This window comes from Perna viridis, chromosome 8 (genome assembly GCF_037379345.1).
Source record: "Perna viridis isolate PV_CMFRI_1.1 ecotype Kerala chromosome 8, ASM3737934v1, whole genome shotgun sequence".
Classification (NCBI taxonomy): Eukaryota; Metazoa; Mollusca; class Bivalvia; order Mytilida; family Mytilidae; genus Perna; species Perna viridis.
The window spans coordinates 7,183,178-7,208,577 of NC_142452.1; the positions used below are offsets into that span (position 1 = coordinate 7,183,178).

The 25,400-nt window shown below is 33.4% G+C and overlaps 1 protein-coding gene across 3 annotated transcripts in view; it reads left to right on the forward strand.

Annotated features, from left to right (window-relative positions):
* The window catches only part of LOC148609141 (uncharacterized), a 44,690-nt gene that overhangs the window by 14,738 nt on the left and 4,552 nt on the right, over positions 1–25,400 (forward strand). The window contains exons 1-3 of one of the 3 annotated variants that reach the window (XM_088540385.1): positions 13,163–13,361; positions 18,121–18,250; positions 23,631–23,908. In XM_088540385.1, coding sequence (XP_088396511.1) covers positions 13,310–13,361; positions 18,121–18,250; positions 23,631–23,908 — 460 coding nt within the window. In that variant the 5' untranslated portion in view covers positions 13,163–13,309. Of the gene's footprint in view, positions 1–13,162; positions 13,362–17,509; positions 17,628–18,120; positions 18,251–23,630; positions 23,909–25,400 lie in introns of those variants that run through there. The other 2 variants (XM_088540386.1, XM_088540384.1) reach the window with 2 other exon arrangements.

Genomic DNA, 25,400 nt, shown 5'->3' on the forward strand with positions numbered 1-25,400 from the left:
AAAAAAAAGTTAGGTATTAAAAATTTATACCGATATAGGTCAAAATCTATCGCCACATAGGACCAGTGCAAATAGCAGTAGGACAGATACTTTTTTAATGTAATACTTTTTTTGGGACACCACTTTTTTTACTGATAATATCCATAGGACACATATTTTTTTTACGAACAAATACTTTGAACTAAATTTTTTAATAACTTAAAAAAAACTATAATAAAAATAGTCTACATTATATAAATGCAGTAGAAAACACAACTATTTAACATAATTCAATGTAATTGGAATAACTATATGTATTAAAATAGAAATAGCTTTATATCAATACCTCATTGGTTAGATCTTTAACACTAGTACTGTATCTGTTAATATATTTTCAAATAAAAACTATATACGATAACCATGATAGGACACCCAACTTTTTCTAAGTCAGATAGCCATGGAATTGCAATTTTTATTTAGGCTCTTATTTTTTTGCACCGGTCCTATGTGGCGATAAATTTTGACCGGTCCCAATTTTTTTATAGGTACATTTGTACTTCCACTATGATTTCAAAACAGGCGTCAGTTTCACAAAAAGTGGTAAGTGTAAAATGGATCGCAAGTTATGACGTAACAATGCTATTTTCTGTTATTAAGTCATTACTTACGATCAACTTCACGCTTACGACTTTTTGTGAAATGGTCGCCGTTTATTCTGATGGCGTATTCATTTGTTATGTTCTTTATGCTTGTTCGGAGGAGCTTGGTCTTCTTTCTGTTGATGTTTAATCCAACCGTTGATGAAATGTCTGCTACTTTGTTTTTTTTCAACTGTATATCTATGAAAGGAAAATAAATGGTCTTTTTTTTTTTGGTCGTTTTGGGAATAAGACCTTGGATCCTGTGAGGATTTTAATTTCTCTCTAAAGTGACACAAAAATTCCTATTTTAAGATGTTCGAAATTTCATTATCTCACCCACGCATTGAAACAGAACATGAGCGCTTGGCACAAATTAACGATACTATTTTACCAATATCGAATATGTTTTTTAAAATTCTTTTAAAATAATATTTTATTGAGCATAAGCGGTGGTTGGTTGTTTCTTACAGTTTGTTTTATTATATACTGGTTTGAAGTGACTTCAATTTCACACCTGGTCGAAACTTATCACTGGCCTGATACGACACGATCAGCTGTTAAATGCTGGTAATATTTCATTCTAACATTGTGTCGGAAAAGTAACTCATTATGAGAAAAAGAATTAAACATCCGCTTTTCTCATGCGATTGTGAAATCACATACATCTTTGGATAAATGAAATTTAAGAAAACCCTCGGGTGGCTGAGATTTCCCTATCTTGCCCTTGTACAGGTGTAGATTCTTAATATCTCACCCATATGCGCTTTCCCGTCATAAATGTATAGAGAGTGAAAGATTATATCTTACCAATTTGTGTGAAATGCGATTTTTTAAAATAATAATTTTATCAAGAATAATCAATGATTGATTAGTCTATATTGATTGTTTTGAATTGACCAGTGTTTTACAACCAGTCATGGCGTATCACTGGCTATATAGGCTTTTTTTAAATGTAGGTCATTTCAAATCGAACATTTAATCGAAAACAAACTCGAATTTAGAAAAAAGCAAACACCAACTTTTCTCTTGCAGGATTGGGAAATCTCAGACATCCGAGGGTAAGATGGGGGAAATCTCGGACACCCGAGGGTAAGATTAGGAAATCTCGGACACCCGAGTAAGATGGGGAAATCTCAGACACCAGGGGGTAAGACTGGGAAATCTCAGACACCCGAGGGTAGTATTATTATTGATCATCTTACCAAAGGTTGTCTGAGATTTCCCAATCAAACCCTTGGGTGTCTGAAATTTCCCTATATTGCACTAGTGCTTCAGTTAAATTCTATATATCTCACACAGGTTCTATTGGTTTTTATATTGTGAATTTTTTCAGCCCTCGTTTTTCATTAAGCTTATATTGCTATAAATGTAAGACCTTGATATTGAGGAAAAGATCAGGCAATCATTTTACCTAAATAAATTATGTACATTTGTAACGAAAAAAACCAAACTGAGATGTTATGTAATGATATAATTCTGAATGAAATGTGTTTCTTTGTTTTGTTCTTTAATAGAAGATCGATTTTATTCCCTCTGTAATTCTATTAATTGAGCTCTGTCAAGAACAGTTCTACAATTTTCGTCTACCAATGATATGTGATACGTAGCTAGAACTGTTTGAGCTACAGAGATGTAAATTGGTTCAAAACTATTTACATATCGGTAATAAAACTGTTGTCTTTACCATTTAAAAAAGATATTTGAAACTCTATTTTATGCATGTATTCATTCATTCGCATAGAATGGTTTCAGTTTAGACTGAGGCTATAGCACTGTCGTCGCTTGAAAAATCTTACAAGTTTCATATCACGTAAAACAGTTCATAATTCATCATATCTTATCAACCGATATATATTATTAACACTGCAGGAAACCAGTTACTGAATTTGTAACAGTATAATTTTTGTATCCTCCGCCAATATTTAAGTTGATTTTTTTTGTTGAAGAATTATTTCTTACAATATTATCCATACATTTTAATCCATAAGTGATATATAACAAATTGTTTTAAAATTCGAGGAATTCTGAACTTTTTGCATTATTTATGTTAAGTTAAATTCTAGAATCCCGTAGCACTTACATATAGAGCCGTTAATGTACATGTGCATGTCCAAAAACTGTTTTATATACGACTTCGTAAAATTTATGACTTAAACAAGATGCTTCCAGGAGCATGAATCGCTCATCCGGTTAAATTTTCCCCCTTTCAAGGGCAATAACTCTTACAAGGAGTTTTCTGACAATTTTGACTACAAGAAGACTTTGTAGGACTTATTATAAGGATCATAAGGACAATAACTCTGACATGGAGCTGTCTGACAACTTCGATCCCTAAAGACTTGTAGGCCTTATTATAAGGATCATTTCAGCAATTGAAAGATATTGGCTAAACCTAACGGTTTTGGATATATATGCAAAAAACTACTGTCTGACCTCTATCTTATATTTTTAATAACAGCGGCCTTTTTCTTCAACAATCTAAAATCAAAATGGTCATTTTGTTCAGGATGCCATAATAAAAACCAAAAAATCCAACTTTCATTGAATTCTGTAGATTAGTTTCAGAAGAGAAGATTTTTTTAAAGTAATAACATCAAAAACAGCGAAAAACGTCCAAAAAAGGGCAATAACTCCAACATAGGTCAACAGATTTTCACCAAAATTTGAAATGTTGAATACTTTGTCCATGTCATTTTTTGGTTAAACCTAACGGTTTTGTAGATATATGCAAAAATTTACAGTCTGACCCCTATATTCTATTTTAATAACGACGGTCATGTTTTTTACCCGAGCAAAAATCCAAACGGTCATTTTGTGCAGGATACTCTAAGGAATATTCATCTTAATTTTCATTCAAATCCATTCAGTAGTTTCAGTGGAGAAGATTTTTGATAGTAATAAGATCACAAACAGCAATAAACGTCCAAAAAAGGGCAATAACTCCAACATGGGTCAACAGATTTTCACCAAAAACCACAGATAGAACTCATCATGTTGACTACTTTTACCCCGTCAGAAATTTGTTAAACCTAACACTTTTGGAGATATATGCAAAAATTTACAGTCTGACCCCTATGTTCTATTTTTAGTAACGGCGGCCATGTTTTAAACAGATAAAAAATGCAAGCAGTCATTTTGTGCAGAATACTCCAAGAAACAATCCTCTTAATTTTCATTCAAATCCATTCAGTACTTTCAGAAGAAAAGATGTTTGAAGAAATTGTTAACGACGACGGACGCCAATTGATGTTTATAGCTCAGCTGGCCGAAGACCAGGTGAGCTATAAAGTTGATCACATGTCTACTCTGTAAATGAATTTAATTCTTATATTAAATATTGTTTGATCTCATTGGTTTGTACACATAATAGGTCTTTGAAAATAAATATAAAAAAATCTTTTTTTTTCTTGTCTAAAACATTTTTCGAAAGTCTAATAAATGGCAAAATGAGCAGATGATTCTCTCTTTGTTGATAAATTAACTCGGACAGATTCGGGTTTAGAACACATAGTTTTAGCTGTTTAAATCTGTATTAGTAATGTATTTCAGACAGTAAGAGCTTGTCTTCCTGTATACTTGAATACATTAAACTTTGAATTTAAATTGAATAGTAAACTTGATTTCTCTGCATCTTTTCCTTCATTGATTTAATATCTTCTAGTAACCTTGATATTTTTTCTATCATTTTAAATTATTGCAAACACATATTTGAGTCAAGTTGTTTGTTTAAATGATTTTTGGAAATGCCATGAATGACAAAAAAAAACCAGATTATTTCAAAAGATAACTCAACCTATTAACTTTTCTCTTCATTCATTTATTTCTTATCATTGATATAAGATTTTGTTCTTTAATCTCTGATCTTGCAGAGAATCTATCTAGGGTATAGAGCACCTAATTTAAGCTTGCTGATCACCATACAGTTTGTCCCCTTTGTACATCAAAAGCGTTATGTTAATATCGAATCGAGATGTAGCCTCGGTTTCTCTTCACATCTTTTCCGTAATTAGTTTGATGTCCATATGTTTAATAAAGGATAAATTGAATTTGTAATCTCTTTGACATGAGGTAGGTGTCATGATGAAGTCAATGTATCTGCATAGAACACTATTTGAAGTCATTATTGGCGACATAAAAATGTTAACTTACACTTCGCGTTTCTCTAGTTTACACTTGAGTTACGTCCTTACCTCCAAGGTCTATCAACTCATTTGGGTTAAGAGCATATATTTAAACAGGTTTACATATGTCATAAATTTCTTCTTCCAGACAGCTGTAATATTAGGCCTTGTCCTCTTTAGATATCTGAAACTTTTCCATTGCTTTTTCTTAATTTCTCATTATTTTTTTTCAATAATTGGTTTGATCTGGCATTTTTACTGGAAGGCATTACTCATCTCACTCTAAATTTTAGATTAGTATCACTTTAAAATATTGCAGTTTTATATGGAAAATGGAGTCAAAATGTTCATCTATAATATATCATACACACACAATATAACCTTCCCACAACGGGAATCCAATTATATAAATTTAAACAGTGCCGATAGTAAATGGTTTTGTTGTATTTCCTGCACTAAATTGGTCATTTCAAAAGGACTTGATAAGACAAAGTACGAGTATAAAATCATTTTTGTATGAATTTTTATACAATTGTATTCCACATTAAATAATCCTAACTTCGTAAACGACGTTCAAGATATCTAGCCAAACGAACTTGAGCTGACTAAGTCTAACGATGATATTACTCGTACACATTTTCTTGCCTAAGAATTTAGATTTTAATGCACGCAACAAATTCCTCTCGGTAAAGCTTTTGCACCAGGGATATCGATATCACGAACTTCTTAAAATATTAATAACTGTTTTTTAACGTTACAAAAGTTTTATACAAAACTGTAATAGCAGTTGCAGGTTTCAATGAAAAATGGTATTTTACGGAAATATAGTTTATAACGCACATTCTTTCAAGGAAAATGCATTTGGTTTTATTGACTGTCATCTATAGATTTATGGGTAGAAGATCTGATTTTTAAACTATTGACTTTTCTTTGAACCTTGATTCACAAGTTAGGATATTTGTCCACTATATACCTACGTTTTTTATTTTTTAGAATTAGTTTACATCGAATCTTGCCTATGTTTTTTTTTTTGTTTCTATTCATTTTTGACCTAACATTCAAAGGGTTATTACATGTAAGACCTTATAAAACTAGTATAACCACAGACATGCACCTATCCATATAATCTACATAATAACACCTAGATGAACTGTCCCGTACTACCATACATCGTGTACAAAGTTACAGCCCTAGATTAATCCTACGAGGAGGAATGACCCGCCCAGCAAAAGCTATATTTTTATATAGCCTAGCTGGCCGAGTGGTCTAGGGTGCTGGATTTAGTGCAGGCGGTGTTGCCATAGATGTCACAGAGGTACGAGTTCGAGTCCCGCGGAGGGAACGACCAAAATTTGCGCAAATTTGACAGTTCTAACATCGTTGGGAATTTTTCAGACCCTTCTATAAGTTTACGTTATCTTCCCTGTATCAATTTGATCCGATGGAGCAGTGTAGCGAATAGAGTCGTCACATTCTGAGACGTTGTATATATATATATATAATGATAAAGAATATATGAACATAGTTTCCATGAAAGCATAGGTCAATATAGACAGAAAGTTTTGACAAATTAAAAAAGTCGTGTCCTCAGTAATGCCATTCAGGAATTGTTGTTGCTATCAGAGACAAGTAATCTTTAGAAACTGTCGTTTTAATGACAGCTTGAAGGTATTTATTTCAATAGCTGCACTGAATGTGATCAAAAGAGTAATCAAGGGAGCTAAGAGCGGAAATCAAAAGAACAGGAACAAAGACCAGACTTGGAAAACAAACATGCACAACAAAGTATATAAAATAACAAAAATAATACATACTAAGTGACAAAAGTGAGAAAAGTAAATGAGCAACTCGGATTAAAAACTGGGAGCATGGATCAGGTGCACCGATAATGCAAGAGTCCACTGATTTTTTTAGAAACACCCGCCGTATTGCTCATAAAAAGTCAAGCCCGGGTTGACGAAAGAGAAATGGAAAACTATGACACGTTTAACAAAGCAGTTTTCATTGTGCAGATGGATACACCGTTACGATTCACGAGTTCATGATGACGACCATAAAATTTCTGTAATGATGACGTCAATCTTGTAGCAACATAACCTTGTTCCTGAAGACTAATTGTAAGAAGACTAGTGCGATACAAAACGTCTGCGTAGTTACTGCAAGCTCTGGCATAACGTATGAGTTGTGATATGGAAACTCCAGAGGCAGGTGCTGAAGGGATGTTGCCACAGATGAAAGGAAAGTTGACAATACGGAATGAAAAGTCATCGCGTTTGTCGTATAGTTTGGTCAATATATTTCCTTTACCATCGATCTTGAAGTCTAGGTCAAGATATGTCTGACTTCACAGTATCTGTAGTATCCTTTATCTCAAGTTCTTTGAAGATGCGATATATCAAATCCCAGAAACTAGGATTGTTTAATGATATAGCGGAAACTGAGATTAAAGGATCTAGTTAATGGTGTTGAATATGATTTTTGTACTAAGGAGCTTCCATAGATTTTCAATTTCTAAAGTTCAATGCATAATTAACATTTAGTATAAGAATTTAATATTACGATATCAATAACAAATGATTATATTGAAGTGCATGATTTTTTGTTTAAAATAAGCGCTGTATAAATATTCTGCGACTGGTATTACTACGTTACTGCACAGTAGGCTGTTCTAGAGATATGCTAAGGGAAATTATAGGTGACTACTTATAGACAAACAGAAAATTGAAATATAAATTTGACAATCAACGCACAACTACTTGCAAACATGTATATTATTATGAACATTGTATGTGCTTCACTTTGAAATATTCAAATCAAAGGGAAATTTTCCAGACTTGATACGATTGCCAGCAGAACGTACTTATAATGGGCAATATTTCATAATTAACCTAATGTAAATACTTGATTGTAATTAAGAACATTCCAACAACAAAACGTCCGGCTCATGGATAGGTTTATGTAATTATTGGGGCATGTACTACGTAGCAATGCCCTACTGAAAAATGTTGATTGATACAACACAATATACTGGCTTGAGAATTTTACTGAAAGAGTTCAGATTTTTTTCAATAATATACTTTGTAGATATAAAAAAAACATTCCACTGGAGCTAGAATCTGGTTTTTCTCTAGTGTTTCCTTTGTGAAATGATTGATAGGAAAGAAATTAATGGTTCAGTTTCTGCTGAAAACAAACCTTAGAGCAAATCATTTAAATAATCACAGAAAGCTGTATGTTTTAATATTTAAGGTTCATCAAGTTACTTGATGTTGTTCATACTGTAATCTCCAATCATCGTTTCGCCATCCTAAAACTAAACATTATAATTTTACTACTTCGATTCAGAACTCATAGCGCCCCGTGCAGGTCCGGGTGTTAAAAGAATAAGCCTGCAGCAGCGCTAAGCTTGTCGTAAAAGGCGACTAAATAGTGCTCAGAACCCTAGCCGGGGGTTAGGGCGCTCTGCCCACAGAGCAAATGGGATGTGTGCCCCAGTTGGTAGAATGGGGTACCCCTGGCGTGTTACATGCTGGGTTGTCAGGCTATAATACGGAAAACCTGACCGCAAACCATAGTGGTGCACCATGTTGGGAAAGATGCCACGTTCCTCGCACGTTAAAGAACCCTACTGTGGTATTCTCCCGGAGTAGGAACCATAGGGCTCCGCCACAGGAGGCTAATTTGCCCGACCCTACCCATCTTTCCCTATTTCCAGTGGCAATCAAAATTTGTCGACCCCATTATCCTTATGTCCCATCCCTTTTTCATTTCATCATCATTTCATGTTCATTTTATCATCAATTTCATGTTCATCGCCTGAATATAGCTGAAATATTGCTGCTCGAACGTTAAACCCTAACAAACAAACAAACAGAACTCATAGCCGTCCCATTAACGCAATTTAAAAAAAAAAATCAATTTAAAATAAGATGTATACCAACAAAACGCACACCTAATTAGTGGTCATAAATAAGCAAAATATAATCACCATTGCCAAGGACACGTTTACCGTCGTCTAATGTTAATATAACTATAGGTGTCATCTATATTAACTGAGTTAAGCAATACTGGCGGTGGTTATCAACTTTACAAAAACATATCTAATTAGTGAGAAGCTCGAACCGACCTGCAACGTGTCAGTTTTATCTTGCTAGTAAAATGTCCTGTAAACTTCGTTAACTGAGAATGCTTATATATACGTATATGTACATCAACTAGATGTATTTCAAGTGTTGTGCATTTGTTTTATCACTCTCATTGTTCTGAATGTGTATACATGTATGGTGTTCTGTTGGTGTTAAATAAACGCATAAACTGAGTTTATAACGGGTAACAGACAAATGGTGTTATACACTACACGTTGACGTACTCCCAAGTTATTAGAGATGGGAAACGCTCTCGGACCCACGTGGGGTCTGGGAGTAGGCCAGAGCGTCAACACAGCAGCCCAGCCGCTAGTAGGACATACTCTGAGTTCTTCGGTCAGGTATCCCGAAGGCTTGGCTCCGCTACCTTCTACTACTAACTGGCATTACTAACAGAATCCCCCGTATAAGGGGCGGTCGTGCGAAAAAAAAACCAATCATCATGGTGTTATAATCCACAACAGTATCAATTGTCGGTGCAAGTTTGTGCTGTGTAGAATAAATTGATATAAATTCACTGTTCACAGTCATATTTATTTTTTCTTACATTTTTTTTTGTCAGCCAACTAAACCAGTTTTAGTTAATTACATCCACCAAAATGACCATTATATATCCCTTATCAGTTATCACCCATAATGAGTCAGACTTCCTCCATCATCATCTCGACATTAAACCCACTGTGGAAAAAACTTTTGCAGAATGTTATAATGACAGTACCTCGCTATTCAAAGAGTAATCAAGGGAACCAAGGTTATAGCGGTAATCAAAAGAATGTAATCCAGGGACAAAGACCAGACAAGGAAAACAGACACGCACAACAAAGAACATAAAGTAACTAAAATCAAACATACAAAGTAACAAAAGCAAATGAGCAACTCGGACTCCACTAAAAACTTGGAGGATGGACCAGGTCACCGGTAGGGTAAGCGTCCTCTGCTATTCTAGAAACACCCGCCGAGTTGCTCATAAAAAGTCAAGTCCGGGGTAGACAAACGAGGAAAGGAAAACTATGACCCGTTGAATAAATCAGTTTTCATGGTGCAGATGGATACACCATAACGACCCACCATAACGATCAAAATGTCGTCTTCAATCAACATAGGATAATACTCACTAGACTTACAAATACACCTCCTGAAAAGTTCCCAATCCCACTCACACGAAACACACGAAACACCTCCACGAAGCACGCGATATACGAAAGACACACGAAACACGTTGCACGAAGCATGATAAACGAATGATCGAATCCGCCGGAAGTATTCTTCTCAGTAATTGGTATATTTCGAAAACTAACTTGCAAAACGAAACACATAATAATTCATGATATACAGTGTACGTGTTCGTCGTATTTTATTGATTGCTAACATCTTGCATGTAATTTTACATCACTGTGTATTATACTTTAATAAACACATTCGATATACACAATTTCTAAATGTCTATAAATGTTTTGATATAAAATCACGTTAATTTTCGTTATACATCGTATATTGCGAAAACATTGTCATTGGTCTGGAAATATGAAAATGTTGAAAGTTTTTGTTTTAAATTGAAGGAATATTCTAAAAAAAAATTAGCAGATAAAGTATTTTTACCATACAATCATGTTGCTTTGAATATGAAATTGTGAAAACATTTTGACTGGTCTCAAAGTATTAAAATTTTGAAATTTCAATAAATTGGGGTAAAATATACTCAATTTTAAGATAAAAGAGTGTTTTTTTGCATATGCGATAGCATCTTATTGCTCTAAATATGAAAAGAAAGTAATTTTTTATGTGAAAAATGTCCATATTTGTTGTCCATGGATCATTGGAAACACATTTTCCTTCTTCAAGGAAAATAAAAATACCAAAATTTCATAAAGTATTGGTAAAAAGTACTCTTTTCTTAAATAATTTAGCTATTTCTACTTATGTGATACCATTTTATTTATCTAAAAAAGAAAATAATGAATTGTTGATATGAAAAATATCCATTTTATTATACATGGTACATTGCGAAAACATTTTCATTAGTCTCTGAGTATGAAAATATTAAAATTTCATAATATTAGGGTAAGATATACTCAATTTTTAGATAATAGAGTGTTTTTTGGTTATGCGATTCCATCTAATTGCTCTAAATATGAAAAGAAAGTAATTTTTATGTGAAAAATGTCCATATTTGTTGTATATGGATCATCGGGAACACAGGAGAACAAAAATACAAAATTTCATAAAGTATTAGTAACAATACTCTTTTCTAAAATAATTTGTCTATTTTAACTAATGCGATACCATTTTATTTATCTAAAAAAGAAAATATTGCATTATTGATATGAAAAAAGTCCATTTTATACATGTAATACATGGTACATTGTAAAAACATTTTGACTGGTCTTGGAATAAGAAACCTATTAAAAGTTCAGAAAATTGGGGTATGCGATACCATCTTATTGCTCTAAATATGAAAAGAAAGTAATTTTTATGTGAAAAATGTCCATATTTGTTGTATATGGATCATTGGGAACACATTTTCCTTGTTCCAGGAGAACAAAAATACCAAAATTTCATAAAATATTGGTAAAAAGTACTCTTTTTTAAAATAATAAAGCCATTTTCAACTAATGCAATACCATCTTATTAGGCTAAAAAAGAACATTACATTGTTGATATGAAATATGTCCATTTTATTATGGATGGTACATTGCAAAAACATTTTCATTGGTCTGGGAGTATGAAAATATTGAAATTTCATGAAATTTTAGTAATTTATACTCAATTTTTATTCTCAAAAGACAAACTATTACCACTAGGGAATGATCGCCATGAAATCATAAAGTTATAGTTCGGGAATTTTTTCCCCGATCATTCAGGAAGGCCATTCAAATATTTACAGTGTTTTATTATTTGTACAAATAATGTTCGAATGTTTGAAAACAATTAATATCTACAAGTATTGATTCCTGACAAAATATCGTTTTTTTTTTGTTTTTTTTTTCAATGAAAAGGAACATTGATTTTGGCATAGAAAACGAAATTACAACGATATTCCGTAAAACTGATCTACCATAGGAGCTATTTTTATCATCCAATCAGAATACAGAACTGTTGCACGAAGAACGTTACACGATACACGAAGAACGAAGCACGAAGTGCTCACACGAAAGGCACACGCACACGAAGCCCATGCTGCACGGTACACGATTCCACGAAACACGCACACGAAGCACACGAAGCACGCTAAAATGGGAATGTTACACGTTTCAGGAGGTGTACATGTATATAGGTTCATATGTTAACCAGAGAACACAAAGAGATGGCCATTATTTGGCTTTTAAAGACAGAAATCTCGCGCATCACGACCCTCTTCTAGTATACACAGCACATTTTTAGGGTTGTCAAAAACGCTAAAGTCTACGAATGGTCAGCATATTTGATGCAGACTTTAGGAACCTGAAAAATGAAGGTCATTCGTCACTTAAGCAGCTTCTGCAAAATAAATCCGGAGAGGTTAACTTAACCTTTTCCCTCTACATACATTGCATTTTAAAATAGAAAGCCAATCAAAGGCCTGCATAATATGTATAATTAAGATTTTAGCTATATCCGACAGAAGCAGTGATAAAGACGTACAATTTAGTTGATTGGTTATGACAAGGAAAGAGCGTTTTGATAAATCACATAAATTTTGTACTTGTTAAGGATGGGACATGTAAATCAATAAACCTGAGATCAGTTGAACATTCACATGTTGCGCTAGTTAAAATATATAATAAAGACAATGGACAAATATCGTCCTTGTCTGTAAAATGTGGTTTATCATTTTGATTTACTCTAATAAACCCGAAAAAGAGATAGACAACGATTATGTATACTTAGATCGAAGTTCTGTCAAAGGTATTAAGTTGTGTTTTTGTAACAGCTTCTCATCTGGAGACGACAGCTGCTGATATTTACCGTGGTGGTATAATTATGTTTGCATATCTCGTCTCATCTAACCCTTTAATTGACGTTTTCCTGAATTGAAATCAATTTCTATGATGAAAGACCTATTTATAGGAGATTTCCTAGCGAAAGTTAAAAATATTGCTGACACGGAATATTTTCTAAGTTCATAGGAGTAATGCTATCGCCTGTTGATTTCAAATTCAATAAATCAATATGAGCATCGGTCCTGTTCGTCTGGAATTTAATGAATGGCTCTCAAATTGAGATCAATTAGTTAACTGACTCCGGAAATTCCGATATTGTGTCGCGTAGTATCGTACTAATTGCTTAAATCTATTTACACCTGTAAACAGGTGTGCTTATTTCCATATGAATAAACGTTTTATCTACATGGGAAGCCAAGGTTCACTTTCTATTCGAAGTATGGTTTGACACATTAGGATCATATAATGATTCGGAATAAAAGGTGAATAGCAGAATCACACACATGGAATATTTGCAGTTATTATATGTGTTACTGTCAATCCTATATTTTGCCGGTAAGTGAACTAACGATATTTTACAGGTACGCATTATAACACATGTACTATAAATTGTGATTGTAAATGACAGGTTGACATATATTTAAAACATTAAATGTCGATACGATCGGAAGCTTTGACATATGTTATAAAACAAAAAAATACAGTCGTTTTTTATGTTTTAATAATAAATTCTTAAATCTCGTGTGTGATCTACACCGAATAACGTTTTGATAATCATCTCCCATGTAAAATAAACTGAATCATAATAGTAAACAAGGACTAGTATCAGCTCCTCATTTTTTTACAACTTATCCAGACTTTGAAATCGGGTATCTGCTGAACCTACATTGTAAGTTCAGTCAGTTCGATCTTTTGTGTGGGTTCATGTTCATATATATATCCGGGTGGTATGTACTAAATTGTTGAGCACCGAAATAATCCACGTGTTAATGTTACATATTCATTAGTATATAGCACGCATTTTTAATATGATTTATTTTCAAATGTGAACAAATATATTGATATGCCAACACATTTTCTCTCGATCATCTAATACGAGATTGAAAAAGTAGAATCGATTAATTTCTGCCTCTCCGCTATTTTATTTACCCACTGTCGACAGACGTCTTGACGTGAATCATGATTATGATAAATGGAAAAGCCCCCAAAAAAGGGGGAGAAGAATATTTCGTTGAAAAACATACTACAACCATATAAAATCTGGCACCGGATTTCAGGGTAAAAATAATTAAGAAAATACTTACATGTACAAAAGTAAAGTTGAATTAGTCTTAATTTCATTATTTTACTCTAAATATTTTAAAACTGCAGATATTTCTTAGCTAAGGGAAACTGAATAACTTTTAGAAGTAAACTTTTCAAAACCGTTTTAGAATTATAAAATGGTTTGCTCATCACAATATATTGATTATCAATATTAATATTACAACCAACCCTGAAAATTTTCAGACTTTAATCTTTCGTAATCTCGTATCTAAATATTTGAAAGGTTCATTTATAGAGATATGGCGTAACTTTAAAACCTTAAGGCATAGAATCCAATTTGTAAAGTTAGGATTTTTCACTGTTCATGGGTGAAATTCGACATCGGATAATATTGTTATGAGTTCTGTATAAATGTCTGATTAAAGATGTATTATGAATAGATTAGTTCGCCAGACACGGTCAAACCATGACATTTAATTCAATGGACTAACCTGTTTATTAAGTATACATGTAACTAAGTTAGATGTAGAGAAGAATGTGGGGCGGGCGGACAGGAAAATGCCTGTTTATTAAGTATACATGTAACTAAGTTAAATGTAGAGAAGAATGTGGGGCGGGCGGACAGGAAAATGATATTTTGAAGAACTTTGTCAAAAGTTGAACAATAGTTGAGTAAATGACGTTTAATTTGGACGTCATGAACGAATGAAACCTTGTTCTGAAATTGCCAGGTTGTCACCCACTTCGGATCAAAATCTTCCTTTTTTCTTCCCTGAAATACTTTTAATTAGCCAAATTACAAGAACAATAACAGTAAACCTACGGATTCGCTCTGGTGAAATCATTTCGACACATGCACATATTGTTCTATGGTCGGGTCACAGCCAGTGCGTAGCTGCCTATACGCAAATACGCAGTTGCGTACTTTCGGAAAAAGTAACAAAAATAAAAACACACATTTTAAAGATGAAATAAAGGTTATTTATCACATATGCATACCATGAACGTAGTATAGGCTCTGAAAAACTGGCTCCAAAATCGTTAAAATTCAGGAGTTTCCCTCAATTATGTACGCACTCATTATACGAATTTAATATATGTTCTTAAGTCACCACATCTCCCTTTGTAATACATGTATATGTACTGCACACACAATTGATAGATAAGGAAATTGACAAAGCTAAGTTCATACTATTTTTGTCAAAAATACATATCTTCTCATTAATCGGAAAAGTTCAAATTGTTTGACTTGACTTAGTCCTGCAAGTACATGTATTACTGGACTGAACCATTCTTACCGAAAAATAAATATAAACTAGATCTTAGACTGATATATATTAATTTTATTTCCTTCATTACGAAGATATACAGTGTTCAATACAAATATATATTTGATATTGCACTATCTGTTCATGAAAACCAGTGATCAATACGCTCTAATAAAGTAATTCCAGTATATGTAAGCACCTACAGTTCATGAAGACCAGTTATAAACACACCAAGTTGTTCATGAAGACAAAATATACAATAAATCTAGAAGCGTACATGAAGACTGGAAGTAAGACACACATTTTAAAAATATGAATTGTTCAAGAACATCATGTTCAAAATATATACTCCAATATGTAAATGCAGCAACAATCAGATAGATAATTATATAAGTATTATCATCAACCTATTCGTTCATGAAGACCCTATATACAACACAAAATTATATTCAATATTATATCTAGTACAGACATATCACACGCATGCACCATCCATCCATCACATACACACACCGCCACCATCACACACACTGTTCATAAGGACCAAAAATACTACTGCATGTATATACACTCACTGTGACGAGATACCATGCCTTAGCAAAATACAGACTGAGAAGTAAGGTATAAAAACCAAATTACGTTCATGAAGACCAATGACGTAACATTTTAAACACTTATGTCATACAAGTTCTGTTTAAAGATGACCTCCTAGGTTTAGTGTTCAATCCTTGAAAGTTCTGCACATCTTGTTAATGTTTGTAATGATCAGCTGCATACAAAATATAAGCCTGGCCGTCCAAACGTTTTCAAATCATTGCTTCGGACCAGCATATTTCCGGAAGAATGAATATATTTTTTGTTACAAAAACTTATTCATGGAGAATGCAGTCGATAATTATTTACTGTAAACATATGTACACTGTACATGTAGCAAAACTACTCCAAATTTGGGACGGATCACTTATAGTTTCTAGACTAAGTTATCACAATTTATTAAAACTGGAAAAATTAGATTACCTAATATACGCATACTGGTGTCTTGACATTGATGGTACATGTACTTGTATTTTCAATACGGATATCAAATTTTGATTGCCACTTAAAACTTATACATATTATAAATATTCATGTTTATATATGATTTTTTTTCTGAATGAAACTTCCGCATCTTAAACATGTTCAATATTCAGTAAGTAAAAATGCATTTTCCCGAAAATTTAATTTGCATGCATTGTTTACTTGGAAAACCGGAAGTGGCGCTCCCTTATGTTGAATTGTCCATTTGTGAGTGACTGGGGTCTTGTCAGGGTCACACGTGTCATATCTAGTCTTTTGTTGTAAAATAATCAGTTTTACCCTAACTGTCCCTACTATCGTATAATCTCATAATAATAGGGACGTAGTAGATACAAATGTAGTGGAACATCACAACTTAAGCATTGTCTTGAGCCAGATTGCACGGTTGGATGTATTTTGAATCGCAATACGACTGATATGAGTATTAAGGTTAATAATTACTTACCATATTTAATCTATGAATTGGAACTACTATAAACGATTTGAAAAAATATTGAATTGAAAACTGAAGAAGACTGGCCTCGGCAAATTATATAGATGGTTCATTTTTTTCCTTTCAATATCGCATACCTAGTTTAGTTGGGAGATAGGAGTACCTAATATAAATAGGCTAGGTAAATATTGGTTATCGGCTTATCATAAAAGAAATTTTAAACTTTTTCTGTAAATAGGCAGTAAATTATAACAGAATAAATAAAGTCTAGTCACACTATTTGAGACATGAACTCAAAAATGCACGTATTGAAGTTACACCTTTTAAAGGTATTACTTCATATTTATGAAAAAGGAGATACCTATGTCTGCATAATAGTTTTAACACCGCTTGATTTATTCAAAAAGTATACCAAACTTTTATAGTAAATTTTGTTTACAATTTGGATGTTTAGTCAACAAGATTTTTTCACACGATTTTATCTAATACCGGAAGGATGAGGTGATTTTATCCACTCAAAAATATATGTTTACCATTCTAATTTTTGAGAAAAAAAAATTCCGTAGGAGGACAGTATTTACAATTCACATGTAATATAGATATTAATGTACAGGTAAGTGTACATTCCAAATATGTACACAACAAATAATTAGTCATTGTTCCCATTCAAAGTTCATTTTGACTTCAGACAGGAATGAATAATGTTGATAGAGTCAAATATGCTGCTGGGTTTTGTGGCTAAAGTTGTGTTTCTTTCTCTACTTAGTTGGAGAATGGGTAAGGATTTCTACCTCATGTTATACTACTCAGTTTCCATCATTAAAAATAGTGTTAAACATTAATAATTTTGAAAGGAAAAATTATAAGGAAACAATAGTGAAAAATATTGAACCTATTGTACTCTTTATAAATACAACGACATTCATTCGTGGTCCTTTGCACTTTATTTTTGTGAACAAGCAGACAATTTCACTTAAAGAAAGTTGAGGAGAAGGATTGGTTTTAATGTACACGTTGATTAACTGAAGAAACAAGTATTTAAACACCTCTCTATATATATACTTAAGATGCAATATGGAATACCAATATTGGCTTGTTGGTCTTATACCGTACATTATCTTATAATATATAATATATTATATATATCTTATAATACAACAAAGAAAACTAAACACCGCTCAATTCCAAAGATGTAGAAAATTCACATAAATTAAATAACTAAAAGAAATAATATGAAAACTACTCTTAATTTTGGTTTTTATTTTCTTAGGTGTTGATGCTTGTAGAAATTGTACACAGAACAATTTTATGACGATCCAAGAAGCTTGCAAAGACAGTAACGAAAATCTAAATAGGGCACAGTCAACATATACAAACAAAAATGAATCAAGTTTATGCAGGTAGGTACAATAGCTTACAGTGTTTCCTAGCAACGAATGTAATATTAAATATATTTTGCGTTACTTGATGACTTAACAAATCAAACATAACTGTTGTTCATAATTATTATTACTAAAATTGCGAGGCAAACAAACAAACAAACAAATAAACAAACAAAAAATCAAACAACGAAGCAAACAAAAACGATTAAATAAAGTTATTTCAAGGAAGAAGTAATATTCATTCTTATTAAACCAAGAAGAACTTGATAATTCTTCATTTCGATTTGTTTTTAACCATATATCAAATTCTGTCAAAAATATAATAACAGTTTGTAGTGCAAATCGCTATTGTAATTATGATGGAAGTACAATACTAGAAAACTGTATAACGACCTCTTCAGATAAAAGTTGACCATATGTATCAATTCCTTCCGTCGTTGCATTCAATGATGATCTTAACCTATGAATAAAATGGCACATTTGCACAATGGTGTCTACGAATGCTTACTGCAATACAGTATCCTCAGGCTACACACAGTATTTGCCATCCTCCATTTAATTGAAATACGATGGCAATCTCGCCTTCATACTGGCTTCTAATAACGTCAATAATAATTTTGTTATAGTAAGAAAACTACTAAGCTATTTTCCGTCACTGAACAAAATTATCTGTTGTGTACAATACATGTATGTACATGTAGTTTATAACATATATGTAACATGCACTAATTGTGCCTGTAAGTGTACAAAAAGTGGCTTAACATGATTTCAAATTGTACAATATTTAACCTCATCTTGAGTTTATTGCGGTAAAATAGAATTTCAGTGTGTATGTAAATGTTATACTTGTCAGGTATATATAGATGTAGTGTCTTATCCACATGATACTGAAAACACAGGAATAATGACACCCAAAACAGACTCTAGATCTGACATAAAACTCGTGTTTTTGAGATGAATATTTTTTTTATAGAGACAAAGAATACTACATCCAACCTACCAACGGCTTTACCCAAAATAAATGAATAGTCATTGATAAACAACATCTTATCCCATTTAAGACTATATGTACACTTATTACATGTAGTAAAATAGTGATGAGTGATTCAGATGCCCTCTTTTCCATCAATTGCAAACCCAATAAAAGGCTATGTTTTCATGTAACCACACTAATAATGCAATTCTTGAAAATCTCATAACTCGGATTAAAAAAGCTTGTTAGACGATAATCATGTGAATAGGCTTTCTGGTTGGTTGATATATATGTGAATAGGCTGTCTGGGTTAATATTCAGATGAATAGGCTGTCTGGTTGGTTGATTAGCAGGTGAATAGACTGTCTGGTTGGTTGATTAGCAGGTGAATAGGCTGTCTGGTTGGTTGATTATCAGGTGAATAGGCTGTCTGGTTGGTTAATATTCAGGTGAATAGGCTGTCTGGTTGGTTGATAATCAGGTGAATAGGCTGTCTGGTTGGTTGATTATCAGGTGAATAGGCTGTCTGGTTGGTTGATTATCAGGTAAATAGGCTGTCTGGTTAGTTGATACTCAGGCAAATAGGCTGTCTGTTTGGTTGATTATCAGGTGAATAGGATGTCTGGTTGGTTAATATTCATGTGAATAGGCTGTCTGGTTAGTTGATATTCAGGTAAATATGTTCTTTTGTTGGTTGATAATCAATTGAATATATGCTTACTGGTTGGTTGATATTCAGGTGAATAGGCTGTCTGGACGATTGGTAATCAGGTAAATATATGCTGGTTGATTAATAATCCGGTGAAATGACCGACTTCTGGGTTGATAATCAGCTGAATATGCTGACTGTTTGATTTATAATCACATAAGGTGAGTAAGCTGTCTGGTAGGATGATTATCAGGTGAATTGACTGTCTGGTAGGTTGATAATCAGTAGAATATATGCTGACTGGTTGGTTTATAATCACATAAGGTGAGTAAGCTGTCTGGTAGGATGATTATCAGGTGAACTGACTGTCTGGTAGGTTGATAATCAGTTGAATATATGCTGACTGGTTGGTTTATAATCAGGTGAAAAGGCCGATTTGTTGGTTGATAATCATGTGAAATACTAACTGGCTGATAATCAGGTGATAAATCTGACTGGTTGGTTGTATAAGTGAAAAGGTTGTCTTATTGGTTGATAATCATGTGAATATGCTGACTGATTGGTTGATACATAAAATAAAACGAAGAAATAAACAACTGTTACCTTTCCAATCTTTAGGTAGGGATTGAAGTATGTGATTCATTTCAATGAATAGACCTTATAAAATATAAGAGATATTTAGAGATAATTCGATCTAAACGTCTCCTTTGCTATACTGGGTGTATCAGGTGATCATTTGAGCCCCAATTGCAACGCTATGGGCGCAGAAACTAAGTCGGTTTAGGACTACACTACATCAAACCTTTTGATATACATGTTTATACACTGTTCCATCGGATCAAATTGATACAGGGAAGATAATGTAAGCATAGAATGGTCTGAAAAATTCCCAACGATGTTAGAACTGTCAAATTTGCGAAGCAACTAGTAATGTGTAGTCGTAATTTACAATGAAGACTAAACGCATATACGAGATAAAAAAGTTAATTATTGTTGATGAAATTAAGTTACAGTTAAAAAACTTTAAAGTGTGGGAAAGTCCCTGGTCCAGACAACGTTTGTAATTTATCGATGGATTAATTCAACTTCTTGTAGAATCGAAAAATGAGTTACAATGTACTTATCAAAAACGTACACATTCCTGGTATATTATTAGCTGATGACACAAGTTAATTATTGTTGATGAAATTAAGTTACAGTTAAAAAACTTTGAAGTGTGGAAAAGCCCCTGGTCCAGACAACGTTTGTTATGAACATATTATTTATGGCGGAAAATGAGTATTAGAACACTTGTGTAAACTCTAGAACATGATTATGTTTTCTAAATGTATACCGGCTTCGTCACGGTATTATAATAACTCTGTACAAGAGAAATAATAAAGACAGAACTTTACCTACCAATTACAGTTACGCTTACTTCGGTCCTCAGCGAATTATTAGAAAAAATAATTTTAAACCGTATTCAAGTGTATCTAACTCAGCAGAACAAAACAATGCCTCATCCTCTTCAATATGGTTTTGTCAAAGACCTCGGTTCTATACCAGCAATTTACACGATAAAAGAATCTGTAATTTTGTACACGGAACGAAACTCAGTAGCATATTCTGCATTCTTAGACAACGCAAAAGCGTTCGACCGAATTTGGCAGGATGGCCTGTTGTACAAAGTTTTGAAGTTAGGAATATTTGGGAAAATGTGGAGATTAATATATGTATGATACAAATTTGCAAGTGCTAATGTTCAATACAAGTCAATATCTAGTGAATCATTCAAAATTTGTTAGGGAGTAGGGCAGGGACGTGTTATTTCTGTCTGGCTCTTCTCGTTATTTATCGATGGATTAATTCAACTTCTTGCAGAATCGAAAAATGACTTACAATGTACTTATCGAAAACGTACACATTCCTGGTATATTATTAGCTGATGACACAACGTTATTAAGCTTTTCTAAAAAGGGACTATAAAACTCGCTTTACATTGTCCACAAGTATGCGAAAAAATGGCGTTTGAAATACATATACAATGCTTGAAAAGTTTACTTCTAAGAGACAATTAGGTTTTCAATTTGGTGATCAAATTATTAACAGGATAGACAGTCACATATGCTGGAACTCTCATAGACTGTCATGCCCGAACGTTTGATAGAACTGATAATGCATGTAAAAAACTGAAACGTAACTTGCACTCACTACATACCGTAGATATAAACTCGAATGGCATGTCATCAGTGGCAAATACCGTTGTATGGAAACGTGTAATTCTAAATACAGCTCTTTACGGATGTGAACTTTGGGGTCATCTGAACAAAACTAAAACATCTATGTTAGAACAGACTCAAAGATACTTTACTCGGTTTATATTGTGTTTTGACAAACGTTCACCAAGTGCTTCTTCTGTAAGTAACTTAGGACTGTGGTCTATAGAGGGGTTGATAGACAAGTTTAAAATGATATTCTTTGATCGGTTGTGTAGAGCGTCTGTAATGATAACTCATAAACAGCTATTTATTCTAACGCGCGCTAATGTAATTTCTGGCAAACCTGACAAGTCATCTTTGACTTACAATCTCGTTATCTCTCGTTACGAACGTTATTGAAAGATGACATGTCATCATTTCTTGAGCACTTCATTGAAGAAACTTTCATTTCGGACAAGAGACTGGTCAAAAGTCGTCAGTCAAACAATAACTATTTATGAAGAAAGCAAATTGAAAATTGGTACAACAACGACCTGACCTTTGGCGATTTTTCAAAATCCACTATTCTTTAACAAAACACAGATTAGTTAAACTTTGTTCCAAACACCATTGCACACGCAATGAACTCATGGTATTAACTTATCTAGGGTCGCTAGCTATTATAAGTGGACAATGCTCTCTTTTTGACGGATTTGCAGACGACATAGTCAAACATTCCATACTTCATTGTGAATTGATTATGAACGATAGAAACTCAATGTTTTACGGCATTGTAAACTTAAAAATAAAGAAAATCAATCAATTAATCAATCAATGCGAATTACTTGCAATTACAATTAAAACAAGCTCAGAGAGAGGAATTTTCTTAAGATCGAAAGCAATTATATGTAGACTGATATATTGTTGTCAAATAGTATTAAAAATGTCGATATGCTGCTTATGTGTTTCAAGAGGTAATCTCTTATCAGCCGCATTAGAATCAGATATTTAGGAAGCTATAAATCCGAATATAAATTGTATACAAGAATTACTCAAAACCCAAAACTACCGAAATAGGAAGCCAAATCCATCACCAAGTGGTTCGTTCTACCATGTGCAATACAAGGAATGAAGCCTCGATGATTTAGGTACTTTGAAATTTGTTGTACTGTAAATTTTGATAACTGAATTCAGACCAATTATATGATTTAGACACAGTCTACTATCGAGCATCGTACTTACACATTGTTTACGTTTGTTAAAGTCATTGGAAAAAAGGATGAAAAAGAGTAAACTGTCCATTAAAAAAATAATTAAGCATACAGGTTCACACAGTATAAACATTTTTTTAAAATTATTCTTATTAACTGCATATTTTAATTTCAAATCAATTTAAAGGCTATTTTCACTTTGAATTTACTTCCCTGGCCCATTTCTGCGGACTTGTCTGATACCTTTCCGGTTGTCTGAACGTATATCGTTAGCCTTGCGTCTGTTCAGTAACCATGTAACGGTCTTATATCGTTGTCGAAAGTAATATAGAACAAATGTATACACTATAAAATTATTAGTATGACAAAACTCTTTTTTTCTTTTCAGCTACTTATTCGAGTTTTATTTTTGTGTCGGGGAACATGTTCCAGCGTGTTTAAGTAAAGTAACAGAAGGGTACGCCAGTTACTACTCCTCGCCTTACGATTGTCATCCTCCTCCAGAAGTGACATTAAAATTACAAAATTATGTAAACAAGGCACGGGATTGCTCAATGAAACCAACAAAAGATGCCGAAACAACAATCGAGTACAGTATTATTACCTCTACTTTAAATCCTAGTCATGCTGAAAGACGGAATTCTACAAATAGTGCTTATTCACATGGTAAGCAGTTTATATTTCTATACATAAGTGTTTGAGAGAGTAATCAAGGGAACCAAGGTTATAGCGGTAATCAAAAGAATGTAATCCAGGGACAAAAGACCAGACATGGAAAACAGACATACACAACAAAGAACATAAAGTAACTAAAATCATACATACAAAGTAACAAAAGTAAATGAGCAACTCGGACTCCACTAAAAACTGGGAGCATGGACCAGATGCACCGGTAGGGTAAGCGTCCTCTGCTTTTCTAGAAACACCCGCCGAGTTGCTCATAAAGTCAAGTCCGGGGTAGACAAACGAGGAAAGGAAAACGATGACCCGTTGAATACATCAGTTTTCATGGTGCTGATGGATACACCATAACGATCCACGAGTTGAGATTTATCATTTTTATTGCCATCCCTTGGCGTCCGTCGTCGTCGTTAATAATTTTTCAAAACTCTTCTCCACTGACACTACTTGACCAATTAGAACATAACTTCGTCTGAATGTTCCTTAGGCTATTTTGCATAGAACTGATGTGGGCATTTTTATCTCACGAAAAACATGACCATTGTTACTAAAAATAAAACGTAGGTGCCAGACAAGTTTTTTGCGTATATCTCAAAAACCGTTAGTTTAGCCAAATACTGACATGGTAAAAGTATATATCTTCAAAACTTTTAGGTTTAGCAAAGTTCTAGCCAAGATTAAAGTGCTTAGCATGGTGAGGTTTTTTTTGTAAATCTGTCCAGTCATGTTGGAGTTATTGCTCTTTTTTTTACTTTTTTTCTCGCTATTTTAAATGTTGTTTCCTTCAAAAATCTTCTCCTTTGACATTGATATGATTGTTCCTTAGGCTTGAGCGTTAGGAATTTTTATCCAAGAAAAATATGGCTGCATTTAAAACAAGAGGCTCCCTGGAGCCTGAATCGCTCACCTGGTTGTATTTTGCCTTTCATTTAACTAGATATTGTCCAACAATTTTGACATTGGTAGGACTTATCATGATCAAAAATACCTACATCAGTTCTATGCAGGATACCCAAAGGAACATTCATACCAAGTTTAGTTCCAATTGGTCAAGTATTGTCAGAGGAAAGAGTTTGAAAAATTGTTTGCAAGGAAGAAGACGGACGCCAAGTGATGGCAATAGCTCACCTGACCATAGGCCAGGTGAGCTAAAAATAGAATGTTACCTATCGAACAAGGTAAGCGATTCAGGCTCTTTACAGCCTCTAGTTTAAACCCCTTGCCCAATTTCCAGGACTCGATTTTCAATGTCAGTTCACCACGCTTCATGGAAAAGCATTGGCTGTTCCAGGGGGTGGGTTCTAGCAGTTGAAATCTACATTTTTATCCATTTTAATTCCATGCGTCTTTAGGGCAAAAATACACTAAAAATTGCCTGGAAACTCCCTTTTAAGCTCACCTGGCCAAAGGCTACGTCCGGCGTCCGTCGTCGTCGTCGTCGTGGACAAATTTTCGAAAATCTTCTCCTCTGAAACTT